Source organism: Prosopis cineraria, unplaced genomic scaffold (assembly GCF_029017545.1).
Source record: "Prosopis cineraria cultivar Desert tree isolate PC_DT_omini unplaced genomic scaffold, ASM2901754v1 PC1, whole genome shotgun sequence".
Taxonomy (NCBI): domain Eukaryota; kingdom Viridiplantae; phylum Streptophyta; class Magnoliopsida; order Fabales; family Fabaceae; genus Prosopis; species Prosopis cineraria.
Window position 1 is genome coordinate 2,500,981 of NW_026555332.1, and position 17,017 is coordinate 2,517,997.

At 33.2% G+C, this 17,017-nt stretch overlaps 2 protein-coding genes across 3 annotated transcripts; both read left to right on the forward strand.

Annotated features, from left to right (window-relative positions):
* Positions 1–1,741: 1,741 nt before the first annotated feature.
* On the forward strand, positions 1,742–7,009 carry LOC129295572 (SEC12-like protein 1). The gene is made up of 10 exons (XM_054934104.1): positions 1,742–2,022; positions 2,606–2,706; positions 3,288–3,420; positions 3,540–3,631; positions 3,729–3,828; positions 3,932–4,004; positions 4,118–4,238; positions 5,331–5,450; positions 6,251–6,321; positions 6,419–7,009. The coding sequence occupies exons 1-10, from the start codon at positions 1,843–1,845 to the stop codon at positions 6,622–6,624; spliced, it is 1,197 nt and encodes a 398-aa protein (XP_054790079.1). The 5' UTR covers positions 1,742–1,842; the 3' UTR covers positions 6,625–7,009.
* A 1,880-nt stretch (positions 7,010–8,889) lies between these two features.
* On the forward strand, positions 8,890–16,954 carry LOC129317888 (phosphoglucan phosphatase DSP4, amyloplastic). Of its 2 annotated transcripts, none has more exons than XR_008595084.1 (14): positions 8,890–9,091; positions 9,187–9,256; positions 9,356–9,400; positions 10,027–10,132; positions 10,339–10,415; positions 10,514–10,590; positions 10,718–10,798; positions 11,935–12,067; positions 12,551–12,610; positions 13,233–13,289; positions 14,434–14,529; positions 14,677–14,774; positions 14,868–14,927; positions 15,628–15,709. XR_008595084.1 is itself a non-coding variant. In XM_054962306.1 (14 exons), exons 1-14 carry the CDS (start codon positions 9,066–9,068, stop codon positions 16,657–16,659), a joined length of 1,128 nt encoding a protein of 375 aa, XP_054818281.1. In that variant the 5' UTR covers positions 8,890–9,065; the 3' UTR covers positions 16,660–16,954. The 2 variants fall into 2 exon arrangements, 1 of the variants encoding a protein (XP_054818281.1); XM_054962306.1 differs by lacking the exon at positions 14,677–14,774 and adding an exon at positions 16,528–16,954 and having other exon boundaries at positions 15,628–15,735.
* The last annotated feature ends 63 nt before the right edge of the window (positions 16,955–17,017 follow it).

Consider the following 17,017-nt stretch of genomic DNA (forward strand, 5'->3'; position numbering starts at 1 on the left):
TTTAATTCATTCCATTTTATTCATTTTTAATAATTAAATGAGATTTTAATCTAATTTCCATCCGCATCTCGGACTAGAGACCTCATAAGTCGCTGCTTCTTCCAACATATAGGTACGTTTTCACATTCTTTAAACCTGGTTTTCCTTGACCGCTTGGAGGAACATAAAATATTAAGAATTGAAAATCTCAATATACAAAAGTTGCGACTTGTCTTTTTATTATTATAAATATATCGATATATTGATGCTTGCAACTTGGTTACTATATTCTTAAATATGCATTTGGAAACTCTGTTTTTTTTATTTAACATTTGGAAACTCTTTTTGTGTCATTTTCGAATTGAACAAATGGGTTAATGACTAAGCTAGGAAGCAACATTTTGCAACAATTAATACCATTGATAAACTAATTTTTCATTTCTTTTTTTTAAATGATAATTTGATTAATTTCTGGACATTCGCGGCAAATTAAAGCCTGCATGCGCCGCCCGTGGAATCTGGAGCGAATATTCTAAAGTTGTCGTATTGTTTCTGCGATGCAATCCCATGATTAATTAGTAATTAATGAAATAATAGCTGTCCACTGATAGTCATGGGACTGTTGACCAAAATAAATACTAATGGAATTATTATAAAATTACAGAAAAATTATATACATAACTTTATATATTTAATATATTTTTTTAAATAAATAAAGACATGTAACTTATTTATATATTATTTATTTTATAACAAACTCTTATAATTATTAATATTAATAACACATTAACATTCATTTATTTTAATATTATTAAATAAAAATAAATTAAGTATATAAAATTAAGTATCTAAATCCTGTCTAAAATTATATTGGTTTAATTGATAAGGAGACGGTTATAATTCTAAACATAAATTCAAATCTCATTATTAATAGCTTTTGTTAGTAGGTAATTTTTTAAATATTTTTTAATTAAAATATATATATAGTATTAAAAATACAAGACATAATTCACTTAAATTTTTTTGTTTGTAAGAAATTACTATCATTTTAAATGTCAAATTTGAATTTTAAAATATACAACCTCATTAAATAAATATATCAAGCTACTATTATGATAATAATCTCACACAATAAAAGTAAGATTAGTTTGAGTGGACATTGATAATATCTATTTTTTCAAGTATGCTAGGCTATGAAATAAAAAAAAATTTCTTATCATGCTCTTAACTAAGTGCAAAATTTATTGTCATTATTAGCCGATTTTTCTGAAATTTGAAAGATAGCACTTGTTCAACACGCTGGCATATTCTGTATTCTAATAAATAATTACTAGCTGGAACCATATTTTGCGGGAAAAAGAAAGGTAGGTTAAACTGTATTTTTGATATTTAAATTTCATATAATATCTAAGTTTGAAATCTTTATTTTATAAAATAATTTGTTAGTTTTTAAATTTTAACATTATCGATCATAAATGATTATTTATTATGTTAATCATTATTATTATTTTTAAAATAAAATTAACAACTTAATATTTAAAAATTAACAATATTTCTTTTAATATTTAAAATTTAAATGTAATAATTTTTGGCAAATGAAACTAAGAGTAACAGAGTTGAAAAGTTAAAAAAATATTTTATAAAATTAAAGAATTAAATTAAAATTTTAAATAAAGTTAAATGACTATTGTAGCCAAAAAGTTACGTTTGACTTCACAGTTTTCTGGGATTTTTCGCCCCAGTATTTCTTTCTGCCTGCAAAGTACAACCCGTCATTTTCAATACTCTCGGACTCTGATTTCCCCAAAACCCATTCAACGAGAGCTTGGATCTCCAGCTTCCTTTAATCCCGATACGTCGTCCATGGAGAACGATGGTGGCGGGTCGCAGCAGGGTCCGGTTACTTGCGGGGAGTGGATTCGGCGACCCGAAAAGCGTAATCTGGTTCTGTTGGGAAGGTCGAGGCGCGGAAATTCTTGCCCTTCTTTGCTCGAGATTTTCTCCTTCGATCCCAATACCACTTCGTTATCTTCCTCCCCTCTGGTAATTCTCACTCTATGTTTAGGCTTTTGCTTTTGTTCACCTCTGTTTTTGGAACTGCTGCACTTGGGGTTGGTTCATGCTTGAAAATTAAGAATTTAAGACCAAACTAATAACTACGCCGTAACTTGTTTAGGATAATTTAATTTTAGTCTTCAAAAGTGAAAAAAAAAGTTCGTAACGGTAATATTTTTGTCGAATGGGACCGGGAGGATTAATGTGCAATTAGTTTCGGATACAACTTGTACTCTCGCTAAATTTTGAAGACTGAAGTCATATAAGCCTTGCAATTCAGGTTACAAATCGTTAATTTAGTCGAATATAAAGACGACGGGGAAAAAAAAATTTGTGACCCTTTTTGAAGCTTGACTTCTTGTTTTTAGCACATACCCTTTGTTTTTATCTTATGCGTGGAAGGGTTTTGGGGAAGGTACATGCTATGAAGAAAATATATTGATGCTACTATTTTCAACGTTGCGTGGCTTGGTCTCTGAATGGTTGTGTGGTTTGCCGGAGCTTTCTTTTACAGACTTGTTTGATGATGATGAAGATGATTATTATTATTATTATTATTATTATTTTCCAGACCACTTTTGTGCTTGAAGAAGAAGAAGGTGATCCTGTTGCTATTGCAGTGCACCCTAGTGGAGATGAAATCGTGTGCTCTTTGAGCAAGGGTAGCTGCAAGTGAGCTTTTAGCTACTAGAACTTTGGATTCGATACTTTGTTCAGCTATGCCAATTTCCCTCTGAAGAGTGCGTCGTTGGTTATATGGTTATCTGTCTCTTTTTCACGTTCTTCTGCTTGAATTGGGTCCGGTGCTGAGTATTAACCAAGTATTTTTGCCATGTCCAAAGGTTTTTCTTTCTGCGAGATTTGCAAATTAAGAGTTACTTTGATTCCTACTTTATTTCATTTGAAGAGCCAAAGCAATTCTTTTCTTTCTTTATAAATTGGAAAATTTTTAAGACAGTTTAAGAAGCTTCATGTTGCCTTAGTGTAATTCCATTATTTTAATAAGGACAGTATCTAAAACCTTCATTAGAAACTACTATAATAAAGTATTGGTTAACTTATTACACCTGCAGGATTGGCTTTGAAAATTACTTGTTCTCAGCTTCTTGCTTGTCTTTCCTTGGAGCTAGGGGATGACAGAATAGTTGTTGAATTTTAAATTTGGTGTGCTAATATTTGCCCTGAGTTATTGGTGCACATTCCTTTTTGATATGAAACAGATATGGATTGAAGTTTATTTTCTTGGCTTGCAGATTTTTTGAGTTGTCTGGTCGTGAAACAAGTGTAAAGCTATTGGCCAAAGCACTTCCCCCCCTTCATGATGTTGGTCCTCAAAAATGTATTACTTTTAGTGTCGATGGATCTAGGTTTGCTTCTGGTGGAGTGGTAAGCATTAAGCCAGTGTACAAAATTGGTTTTATCATCTGTGAATGTGTGGCACCTCCTTTTTCCCCACTTTTAACATGATGGTGCTGTGTGTTTGACTTGTATACTTAACAATACAGAATGGGCACCTCAGAATTTGGGAGTGGCCTACAATGCGAGTGATTTTGGATGAACCAAGGGCACACAAATCTGTTCGAGATATGGATTTCAGGTTATATTAGCCAAGTCCTTTTGGATCCTGTTTCTTTGTTCAACTAGAATCGCTAGGATACTAAATCTTTTGTACTTTGTTTTCTGTCATACTTCAGTCTAGATTCAGAATTTCTGGTCTCAACATCTACTGATGGTTCAGCTAGGATCTGGAAGGTTGAAGATGGTGTTCCTTTGATAACTTTGTCTCGTAATGCGGTATAGTGTGTTTGATTATTATTTAAGGAATAATTAAGAAATTGGAGCAATATTGGTGCATTTTTTTAAAATTATCTGGGGATGGATTTCCCCCCCTTTGTAGGATGAAAGGATTGAATTATGTAGATTTTCTAAGGATGGGACCAAACCTTTTCTGTTTTGCACTGTTCAGAAAGGTATATCAATATGAGTATTCTCAATTCTGCAGTATATTATTTCACAATATGTTTAGAACATTGTTTGAGAAATAAATTAGTACCTTTATTGATGCACAAGTATCTTTGAACAGGTGATAAAGCTGTTGTTGGAGTTTGGGACATAAGTACATGGAACAAAATTGGGCATAAGAGGCTGCTCCGCAAGGTTGCTTCAATAATGTCAATGAGCCTTGATGGGAAATATCTTGCTTTGTAAGAACCCACTAATGGCTTTTGGAATGTTAACCTCAGATCAATTCTGTGGAGAACTGTCAATTTGATCTTGGCCCTGTTATCATAACTATCATGGATAATAAGAAAAAAGATTGAAATAATATGGACTCCCTCATGATTTGCCATCTTAGTTAGTTTACTCTTTCTGATCTAGAACATAGAAATTCGTTTAGGTTTACTATAAGATGATTTATTCTTTTAAGTCTCTTTAGACGTCTTTGCACATATAAAGTGATCTCAATCATGGCTAGAATTATGCAATCATTTTCTTTATACTAATTGCTGCGTTCTTTAGTTTGTATTTTCTTTCCCTTTGCATAAAATTTCCTTTTGATACCATGCGCTGTCTCTTATATTTCTCAAATTCAATCAGCTTTTCTATTGTGGCTTTACATTTGTATTCTCAGCCTTCATGCTAAAATGCTAGCCGTCCTTTACTTACAGTTGGGGTATTTGTTTATTTCCTTTCAATTTTTCTAGCATGAGTTTGGACATTTTGGTTACAGTTATACTAGAACAGCATAGATAATGAAGATTTAGGTTGTCGTATGTCATTATAAATATTATGGTCTCAACAAACAATCAGCGCTATGTTGACCAAGTATAAGTTAGGGTTACAGAATCTGTGGGATCTGAATTCTGATTTCTTTTTTTCCATTAAGTAGCTGGGTCACAACAGTGACTACAGTCTTATACCTCTTTTCTTGGTGGTATTGGTTGAGAAAATTGGTTGCAGAAGAGTAAAAAATTTTCTGGCTTTTAAAACGATAACAAGAATTATAACTGTAAGTATACTAAATTGACTGGTTTCGTTTGTATATTTTCAGGAGGACTTTTTTCCCTTCCCGTTATATACTTGTCTTCTTCCGCAACAGATTCTTTTATTATAAAAAAAAAAAAGAAGTAACCCTTGGTCACTTTTTTTGTTAGATATTGCAATTGTCTCTGATCCAGTCTACAATATCTGATTTTATAAAATGCTATCTAATACGCAAGCAGCTTGCAATGCCATGCTCCTCTTTGTCATTGACGTCATTAACAGTTTTTGAACTCGTTACTATTTATTTCTAGGGGAAGCAAAGACGGAGATGTAAGTGTAGTAGAAGTTAAGAAAATGGAGATTATGCATTATATTAAGAGACTACATCTGGGGACAGACATTGCAACGCTTGAATTCTGTCCCACTGAGAGGTAAGTTCTCCCTGGATAGATAGTTGCTTTATTTTGAAACCTAAATTATTCTTTCTAATTAACATGAACACAATGTTTAGGGTTGTGAGAATCATTATAATATTGTAAAGTGTTTGAAAGGAATATTTATAGATGCCTAATAGATAGTGAAAACCTTTTTACTTTTATTGAAAAAAAAAAAAATCCACCAACGGAAAGAGCTTGTACATAGGTGTTATATGGGGATAAATAGTTAGCTGGGAATGGGTTAAGGATGTTAATTAGTTAGGGTGCGCTCCAATCAGTGATCTGATGGGGGAGTATAGATATAGTGGGGTCTAATGAGTGAATGACACCCTTTTAACCTTTTTACAATGTTCCCCCAACAGGGCAACTCAAAACCAAAAAGACTACAAGGTAAGGAAAATATGCGGCAACTGCTATTAGGTGGGATGGTCCAGCCCACTCTGCCACCTCAAAAATATGGTTACAAAAAGATGAACGTGATTTGTAACAGCAAATCACTTTTGGGGTACTCTATACTGACCACATTTTCTAACCTGTCAAAAGAAGTTGCAATTTTATGGTGCCTAAAGAAATCTATATCTCAAGACTTGATATAAGCCTAATATTAATATAGGCTTAGCATGCAAAAATAACAACCACTAGCCTTATTTGATTAAGTGGGGTTGGCTACATAAATTGCACGATATCATTGTGTTTTAAGTATAAGCCCAGCCTATGATAACAAATGTAGATCTATATATTACATTCTCTCTAGGTTCTTGTCTACTCACCTGACACTGGTTGTATCTCTGTAGGGTCTTGCTTACAACCTCTGTAGAATGGGGAGCATTGGTCACAAAACCAAATGTTCCAGCAGATTGGAAAGGTTCTCCCTCCCTCCCCTGTGTGTGTCTCTATGTGAATCTTACTATGTCTCTTATTTCATCTAAACACATCTTCATGAAATTATTTTATCCATGCAGAGTGGCAGATCTACTTGCTGCTTCTAGGATTGTTTTTAGCGTCAGCTGTTGTGTTTTACATATTCTTTGAGAACTCCGATTCCTTCTGGAACTTTCCCCTTGGAAAAGATCAACCGGCAAGACCGAGGTTTAAACCATTCCTGGGAGATCCCCAGTCCTCTGATGATCAAAATAGCTTTAGTCCTTTTGGGCCAGTAGACATGTGAGGATGCTCTTAATTTATTCATTCTTCAATGCCTTTCGAAGTAGCATCCGTAGCTGTATAATGGCCCTCAGCATTCATCCTCCCAGGACTTGCAGATTTAGGCAGTTTAACCTGTCACACGTCATTATCTGATAGTTTATTGGTCGAGTGAAGTTCATGTTTATATATATATATATATATATATTACTGTTTAACTTTATTCTGTTATTGGATGTTCTATGCTCTTACAGGCCTTGTTGACCCACTAAATCTGGAAGTGGGTTTGTCTTTGTTGGAAGACATTGATCTTCTATGCTGTATATAATAATTCCCAAAATGTTGTTGAGTTCAATGTCTGTGTCACAATCAGAAGCTTTTTCAGCTTAAAAGTTGTTTGACGTTTTCAATTTTCCAGTGAAGATCGGATGGGCGATAGCAGAGCATACTGTTTTGCCCCATTTCCTTTTTTTTTTTTTTGGGGGGGGGGGGTCAACGCCTCATTTCTTATTTGAGAAGCACCGAATTTTTTTTTTTTTTTGGATTACAAGTGGAGGCAAAAGTCTAAATAACAAAATAGAAAAATTTGAGAAATTAACTTGTATCTCGAGGATCATGACTAAGATCGAGGCCTATGAGAGCAATATACCCTACAGGTGGTTCCATAATTGCGCTTAATTGTTGGTTTGAACTGTGAGCATATTGTGTAAGCTGGTCGATGCAAGTATTTGTTTTGTACACATGATAATATAATATCTCTTAATCTTGTATGAACATTTTCCTAATATCTTCTAACACTTCAAAAGCATGATGTAACCTATTGTGTCCCTTCGAGGACATATGATAAAAGTGGAATGAAGCACTGAAATTTAGTCATTGTTTTGATTGAGAGTATATAAAGTTCTAGGGGTTCAAATTTGTATATTCTCATATCAAAACATATTATTGGTCGAAATTCACAAAGTCGCTTCCTAAGTTATTATTTGGGATGCAATGAAAACAAATATAAAATATTTACATTTAGTATTTAATCATATCTCGAACAATAAATTAAAAAGAATAAAATAAAATATGAGATATGAAATGCCCAAGCACCCTTACTCAAAATAATGATAATGATAATAAAGAAAACTCCCTCCTTACTTGGAAACCCAATTAGGAGAATAGGAGAAATCACAGAGAAAAGTCAACAGAGCGATCCACAAATGCGCGGCAGCTCGAGAGTATTTTGGCATCCAAATTGGTATTTAGAAGATGCAAAAATTTCTTCCTTTTCACACCTTTATTGTTAGCAAACTACTGTAAATTAAAAACCATACATCCTCAAAATCTGATCATGCGACGTCTAGACTCAGGTCCATGTAATACACATTATCAGAATCTGATTTATTATAAAAAAAAAGTAGAGGTTTTGGACATGATCCACCACCAATCCTGTTACTATTAGCCATGTCAGATAGTTCTTAAATCTTAACTGTGGTGAAGATGAGATTGTACGGAACTTGTATTTTGACTATGTCCTTAGCATTACTTAAATCTAATTTGACCATTGGACCCCTACAATCATCTTATTTACCATTATTTATTGGACCTAGAGATAACTATACCTTTATCAACTCCTTGTGGGTCCACTCACTTCTAGGTTTCAAACCAAAATCTCTTGGATTTCATGTATGAATAAAAGTAGCTATTTTCTTGCTGCTATAAAGAAAATGACATGTCTTTTCCTTTTTAGTATTATGAAGAGTGAAAAAGAAATGCTTAGTCAGATTAGAATTCTCATATTCACATTAATTAATATAAAGCTAAATTTTAAAAATAATTTAAAAAATACTACATATTTTACATTTTAGATGAAGCTTAGTCATAAAAATGTCTTACAATTAAACTGAAGGAATATATTTGCAACAAATTCGTGCAAATTATTTTTTTTATGTATTTATCATATGTACATTATTTAAGAGAAATTGAGTCCTAATTATTGTTGGTTTTATTTAAATTACTTTAATCCTTGATACTTTCTTTTTTTTGGATAAGATATATTTTTTTTTGGTAAAGATGTCAAATGATAATATTAATGGTAAGAAGTTTTACAAATTGAAATGAAGCAGAGAGTGATAGGAAAAGAAAAAGTAAACAGGCGATTGAGTCTTTTGTCTTTACAAAGAGACCGAACTTGATGCTTTCTATGAAATTAAAAAAAATAAAACGTTGATAAATAAATAAATAAATAAAACGTGTGTGTTTTTTTTTCCCATTAAAAAACATATACACGCAATGGCGCATAGCATACTTGAAGAGGAGAATCTTGCCAAAGGCTATTCTCTTTTCCTCCTCTCTTGTTTCTGTCTCAATCAGTGAACTATCAGAAAAATATCTGCACGCAGAGAAGCTTGAGGTTTCAGACCAAAAAATAAAGCTTCTACTTATCCTCTGCACTGACTGCGAATTTCCCTTCTCTCAATTATGAACTGTCTTTGGCAGCTTCCCTTGTGCGTCCTTTACGATTTTCTTTTAGCGTAGCGTACACGTATAAATATTGAATTTGAGCTGTAATTTCCTGTTTGATTCCGCTTTCCAATTTCAGATCCTCGGTTTTGCCTTTCCAATGCTTTAGAAGCCACCAGAGGATGCCTCTTTGCTCTGCCAAATCCTTGGTATATACTTAACTTCGTGCCTGTGACACTCTGTGCTTCAGAATATATTCTCTCTCTTTATGGGTATGCAATATTCACCATTTCTGCCGGTTCGTACAGAGAATGTCCAATACTTGTGATCCAAATCGAAGCATGGCAGTGAAGGTGAGTGTAATATCCTGCGTTGTCAGTTTTTCATGTCGTTTTCCTTTTTATTGGGTTCTTGTGTACTTTCTTGACGATTATGTTTCTAATTTTATTCATTCATCCCCTTTCATTTTGAGATCATTATCTTATTGTTCTGTGTTATCACCATTTTTGTTGGTATTCAATCATTGTATGGTCATGTTTGTAATTGATGTAAAAACCTTTTGAATAATGTTCAGTGGCTCAATAGAACTATGGTAGTGCAGAATTTCTGGCTGAGTACATTGTGAGAACCAATAATAAGACAGCGTACAAATGGTCATGGCATATTCTAAAATCTGCCAACCAATGAATTAAAGGTGCTACTTAATTTATAATAGTTATTACACATTTTGACATTTTGGTGCCAAGTGGAAGTGACACAAGTGTAAATAAATAGTCATAGTTTAACAGAAGTTATCAAAACTAGTACAGAGAAACAGCATATGTTACTTCTGGGCCTTGCTATTCTCGATATTTACTGTGAGTTGAGTTTGATATTTTGGGATGTTTTCATATATGATATTATCTGTTATCTTCTGGTTGCTATCTGCTTCATGTTTATTGTCTTTCCTGGAAAATGTGATTGGATTTTCTTTTTGCAGTGTGCTTCTGGTTCCATGTCCAGTGCAGGGACAAATAGTGCTAATGTGAAAGAAGAGGAGAAATCCGAGGCATATAGTCAAAATATGACTGAAGCTATGGGTGCTGGTAGGTTTAATTCTGTTGTCACATGATTGCTACAAGCCTTAGCTTTGTGTGTTACAATTTATGATCAGTTCTAGCAGTCTATACTATCTTCATATTCATCTATTAGTTTGGGTTAATTGAAGGATTTAAAATGATGCTCATGGTCATCCTATTCTTGCATTCTTTGAATCTGTGTTTTTAGATTTTTGATATTGGGTCCTTTACAGTTTTAACTTATAGGCACGAATTGGGGATGAACTACAACTTCATTCGTCCAGACTTAATAGTGGGATCATGCTTGCAGGTGTTTTTTTTGTCTCAATGATGGCAAACTGCTGCAATTATATTATATTAAATCTCGTTTTGGTCCTTTGACAATTAATTTTATCCACAAATTGCTAGACTCCTGAAGACGTTGACAAACTTCGTGCAATAGGAGTGAAAACTATATTTTGCTTGCAACAAGACCCTGACCTAGAGTATCCTTGACGATTTGTTTAATAAAGTTCCCTTTGAGCTTATGGTTATTTTAATATACAATTTGAACCTTTGTGACAACTACCACTTATGTGATCCAGCAAAACTTTTTCTTTAACACTACTTTAGATACTTTGGAGTTGATATCACTGCCATTCGAGAATATGCCAGGTCTTGCAATGACATTCAACACTTGCGGGCTGAGATAAGGTTTGTCAGGGCAAAATAGTGTTATATTTTCATCAAGCAGCAATTCATTACAAATTTAAATAGGTTGGCCTGAAAATATTATTATTGAGGTCATGTTGAATGTGATGATTTCCCTTTTACCAGAAAAGAAAAAAAATATTTCAGAAGGATTGCTGCACAAAAATTTGTCACTTTATTATTTCCGAAAATGATTGTTGCTTCTTGTGACACATTGAGTTTCATTAAAAAACTGAAATTTAAGGAATCAATTTGGAGCAAATTCCCACCTCATTATGTTGTCTTTGTGCATTAGTGTTTCAGTTGCTAGGGTTAATCATTGTTATATTTGTTAAACTTGTTCACATAAGTTCTGTTCATTCAATTTTGTCTGCCCCATATTCTGCCTTACTGTTCTTCTTCTGCTGTGAAATGAATTTACTTTGTTTGGGAACTATTTTGTATGAAATTTACCTGTACCACATTATTTTATGTTTGTCAAAGGTTATAGAAATGATTTATGATCACAAAATATAAATGCTCACAAAATGGAGCAATTTTGATTGTAAGATTCTGGTTTGCTGCCTGCTATTAAGATTCACCATGTATATTTGCATGTGAGATAATAATTCGAATACAAGGATAGCAAATCGTTGTTGATTGTTTATTTATAAACCTATATATTGTGAATAAATTTTGAGATTCCATGCTTTAATTCATAGTTAAACTAAGCTCAGCAATTATATTTTCCTTCAGACAGATAGTAGTTTTATAGCTCTATACCTTGCACCAAATATTTCTTAAATTTCATAGACGGAAAAAAAGTACTTGGAGTTTATTGTTATATATGTGCAATTTGCTGTTTCAAATATTTAGGATATAAATGCACCAAAATGTCATGGGATTTGGATAGTTCATTGAGGATTTCCGTGTTAGACTAGTTGCCATTCATCTTGCATTATATATTTCCTGATTTCCTGTTAACTTTGAGTAAAACGTGGTCCTCTTTACCATATATTATACAGTTTGTGTGATGACTGGCATTTCAGTTTGTTCTTGTATATGTTAACTAAATACTAATATCTGCTGCATTATTCATGTTCTTTCCTCTTCACATGGATTTCTTCCCATCATATGGTGGTCTAACTTTGACATTGTAGGGACTTTGATGCATTTGACTTGAGGATGAGGCTTTCAACTGTAGTTAGCAAATTGTACAAGGCCATAAATTGCAATGGGGGTGTGACATATATACATTGCACAGCTGGACTTGGGAGAGCTCCAGCTGTTGCGGTATGTCCCTGGGTTTAATTTCTGAACTTCTGAACTGATATTTTTTGGATTGCAAGTTGAATTGTTAATTTGATTTGTGCTTCACATATGCGCTGTAGAATTATTTCACACAAGACTATTTTTGGCTTTGAAGCTTACTTCCCTTCTTACTATTCATTCCAACTATATGCATGTCTCTTAAATTAATTGTTTAATGCGAAGCCACCTTGCAAAGTTTATAAAGCATTCATCTGTTGAGGGCTTGAGGCATAGAGGAATAAGGAAGTTCTTTTTACTGGTGAGAGTTCCTTGTACAATGAGTGTAAATGATTATTGTAGAGTTAGGAATATTTAAGGGGGACAAAAAATTACTGAGGTGTTTCTACCAAGTATTTTGGCTTGAAAACATGAATTGTGTTTTGTTTATTTGTCACCTTACCAGTAAGTGATATATTCATGATCCTTCCAACAGTCATTTACTAACAATTGTTCTTGTATTTTCAGTTGGCTTATATGTTTTGGGTTCAGGGATATAAACTTGATGAGGCTTATAGATTGCTCCTGGTGACTTCACTGAATCCTTTCTATTTTTAAAGTTTTAAAAGCGTATGGGGTTCTTGGTAGAGGATATGTTGCATGGGTTTAACTTTCCAGTATTTCTGATGCTTTGGATTGAGATGAAGTATCGCATTTTTTTTATCTTTCTTTCTTCTTTTGGCTTTTATTAGAAGTTTGTAGAACTTAAAGAAGTCCCTGCACGTGATTGTTTCCATTCAGGACTTCTTAATTCTATTTGTCCTATTATATCCCTATGTCTAAAAATTTATACAAATCGTAATTTCTATGCATGATGATTGGGGAGTAATTCATGGGCATTGTTGAGACACAATTAGGATGAAATGCAAGATATGTCTAGCTAGTAGATGGTTGAGTTGGGGAGCTTGCCAGTTCAATCAGCTAAGTAATACATCAATTTCCTCTCATATGTTTGACTGGCATCTTTGTTAATAATATACTTTCCTGAGTTTCTTATTTCTGGTAATGCATCAGTACATTTTAGTGAACTTTATCCAGGCAATTTAATGGTTAATTATTCTGATTCAGTTTTACATGCATTTGGTTAAAAGAAAAAAAAGGAAATCTGACAGCAGTATATAAATTTATCTTGAACATTTTTTCCTTGTAGAGCAAAAGACCATGCTTCCCAAAGTTGGATGCGATAAAAAGTGCAACAGCTGATATTGTGAGTCAATTTGCTTTTCTGTTCTTATATGTCTGGTTGTTCACAATTCTTGAACTGTAGCGTTTGCTTTAATTTATATATTTTATTTAATTGTTAACATCCCAATGTCTCTTTTTCCTCTACTTGAAAGCTCTGTTATTATTTATTTATGGTGAAAATTATCTAAAGGTTTAAAGGTAAGCAAACTTCAAAGAAGAAAAAAACTGTGGCATCAAAGGAGCTCTCTAGTCCCTCAAAATCTTAGAGAGAATTTGCCTAGGAAATTATTGGATGAATCCAATAAAGAAGCTAACTTACGGTGCCTGTACTAGCTGTGGGGAGAAAAAATGCCAATGGAAGGCATGCATAACAAAACCTTGCGCTCCCTTTTTCTCTTCCAATCATTCAAAAATAATATGAAGAAAATTCTATATTCTCTGTTGGCAAACAATGCGTAAAAAATGTTAGAGTGAGTATTGCAAAACTGCCAAACAATGTGAGTGTGTAAGAATAGATGAACATGTTTCTTGAATTTCCGAAGCATTCTACACATATGACAGGGGACCTAGTTAAGGTTATTGATGCAAAAGAATAATAAGAAATTTGTTGTATAGCTTGACCGCTTTCTCACATCCCTCAAATAAATTGCTTTATCAGAACCCAAGTTTTTGCATTGCATGAGGACTGGTGATATAGATGAGATGGTAATGTTCTTGCTTATTTTATCACTTGATGATGTAATTTTCTTTGCGATTTATGTATTTGTCATTAATAATTAATGTAATGTAATTTAGGCTTTAATTATGATTTATCAATAGTGGCATTATGAATTATCCCTTCTAATGTTTTTGCAAGTTTAATATTTTCTTATTCAGTTACCTATAAATCTATCTTGAGTATAATAAAATTGTTGTTTCTTGATTATTGTAAATTAATTGAATTGATTATGAAATTTGAGTGTTTATTGTTATTTTATTTGTTTCTCTTCCTCTCGTGCTACATCAATAAGAGTGCAACTTGGGGCTTAAGCATATTGTTTTTTGTAATTGTCATTATTGATCTTCTTGCTTAGTCAAACATGCAAATAGATTTTTTGTTCTAGAATTTTTTTGTTTTTTTTTTTGGGATCATTTCACTAACCATTGTTTGCCATATGGTATCAAAGCTTACAGGCTTCAGAAAAAAGTTCGTCACATTGACGTGGGAAGGCAACAATTGCTCTTCAGTTGAAATTTCTGGACTTGATATTGGATGGGGCCAGGTGATGGTTGCCTTCTTGTTCAGATTCAAAAGACATCTCAAATGCTTTATTAAAAAATTGATAGCACTATATAACATGGAAAATTATATTGGACTGAAAAGCCCTGTTGCCATAAGCTTCATCTCACTATCTTCTTTGTTGAGCCAGAGAGTTCTGATCAAAGGCACAGATGATACGAACAATGAAGTGTCATTTCAAATTCAAAATATCTCAATTTTCGATTTTTGTTGTCTTAGAAGCGCTTGGTATTATTGGCCCTTTTTAATGTCTTCAACATTTAGTTAATATAGTATCATGCTTAACTGTTACTCATTCGACGTATCCTGATTTTCCTTCAGAGAATGCCCCTGCATTATGATGACAAACAGGGTTTGTGGGTTCTCAAGAGGGAATTACCTGTAAGTCGACTTATCAATTGAAAAAGTTCGAATATAAAGTTTGGTCTCTATATTGATGAAATTACTTCACGTTTAAGGATAACCTTTGTGGTTTAGATAGAGAATAAATGTACAAAAAAAGAAAATAAAATAAAATAAAAAGGAAACTACCTTGTCAAACTGTCCAATTTTTTTTTTTGAGTAGTAGCAAAAAAAAAAAAAAACAAGATTAATAATGTGTTTGGAATTTGTAATTTTCGGTCATGAATATCTTCATGGACTAACCCCACCTAATGGGATAAGGCTTGATCTTGTTGTTATTGTTAAATATCTTCTTAGAAGGCCTTAAATCTTGAGTCATCATTTCACAGTATTGCTTTTAACCATGAAAGAACCATATGACTGAGGTTCTTGCAAGTGCTGTTTCAATTTTTTTTTTTAACAAAAAATAAAAGTTCTGTTTCATTTACTGTTACTGTTGCCCCTCCATATTTAGATGCTATTTTCTTGTTTGAGGGAGAATTATGAAACTGTAATTCTCTAATGAAAAAAGTGCCGATTTCTGAACCCTTCAGACACTCAGGATGCTTTATGAAGGTATATAGGCAGATTAAAATTCAAATGTTGGAATGCATTTGCTAGTTCCAGAAATGCGGCAAATTTAAACAAGTATTTTATTCATCAAACTGAAGACAAAGTTCTCTGTTGATCTATTTACCAGGTAGGACACTACGAGTACAAGTACGTTGTTGATGGGGAATGGACGTGCAATCAGTATGAACTAGTGAGCTCTCCCAACAAAGATGGCCATGTCAATAATTATCTGCAAGTAAGGTCTTACATTTTAATTATCTAATGAAAAATTAACTAATGGATCCAGAACCGAGATGCACACAACTTTTTACTTCTTTTTTATTATTATTATTATTATTATTATTATTATTATTATTTACATATTTGAATCCATAGCAAAGCTGGAAGTTACTGTTTTTCTCTCTCCATACATTCATCTCTTCTAAAGTTTTCTAAACCTGCACTTACTTTCTAGTTTAGACTAGACTTATCTGGAAAGCTCTCATCTTACTATAATTGTTGATGGAGGTTATAAGTTATTTTTCCTCCTTGTAAACTCTGAAGAGCCTAATTTAATGCCGCACTCTATACAGATCATCAGAAGACTAAGTTAAGGTTTGTGAGAACTTAAAAATAGGGAGGCTAAATATAATCTTTTCAAGACTAGAGGTGTGCCTCTAGGTTTTGCATACTTCAAAATATTTTGGGAACCTGGAAACTCTTGTTATAAAAGGAAGATGGGATGTGTATGGGTACTTCATTCGAGCATAAAACACAATGCGTCATAATATATATGTTAAGTGGTGCATGAGGTCATGGTAAAATTGATAGACCAAAACCAATCATAAACATATCTGTAAGTATAGTAGTATGTTTTTAAGTGAGATTTACTTCTTACGTGTTTGGACATGATTGGTTTAGTCTATGAAATTATAAAGAGTGGGGGTTAATCTGCAATACAATTTATCTCCACTATACATTTCAAGGCATGACAAGTTCATGCACTGCTTCTGAATCATGAATGTCTTGCTCTTATGTGCATGGAAAGGTCATTGACGATACAGACAGTGTTGATGCCTCCCTAAGGAAGAGGTTGATGGGTGATGATCCTGATCTGACAAAGGATGAACGGCTGACAATAAGACAGTTTCTTGAAGCTCTTACTGATGAAGAGCCATGAACCATGACCTCACTTGTGTATATGTGAAATATAGTGTGTACATATATGTGGTTTCATTAAGGATGAATTTGGACATTTTATTTTGTTTTTGGGGAGCGGAAATGGGAGACAAAAGCTTTACGTTACAAATATGTTTATTGTTTTGCTGCATCTATTCAACCTTGATTACGTCTCATAAAAGGTCAGAAGTATGTAAAGTAACACAAGTATAATAGTTTTAGCTTGATCATTCCTCTTGAAATTGTAATGAATTTTCAGTGAAATAAGTTTGGATTCATGGCTGTCTTGTGAAATATTTCAGTGTTCTGCAACAGACATATTGTTAGGCTTGCTTTTTAGTAGGCTTATTTGTCACACA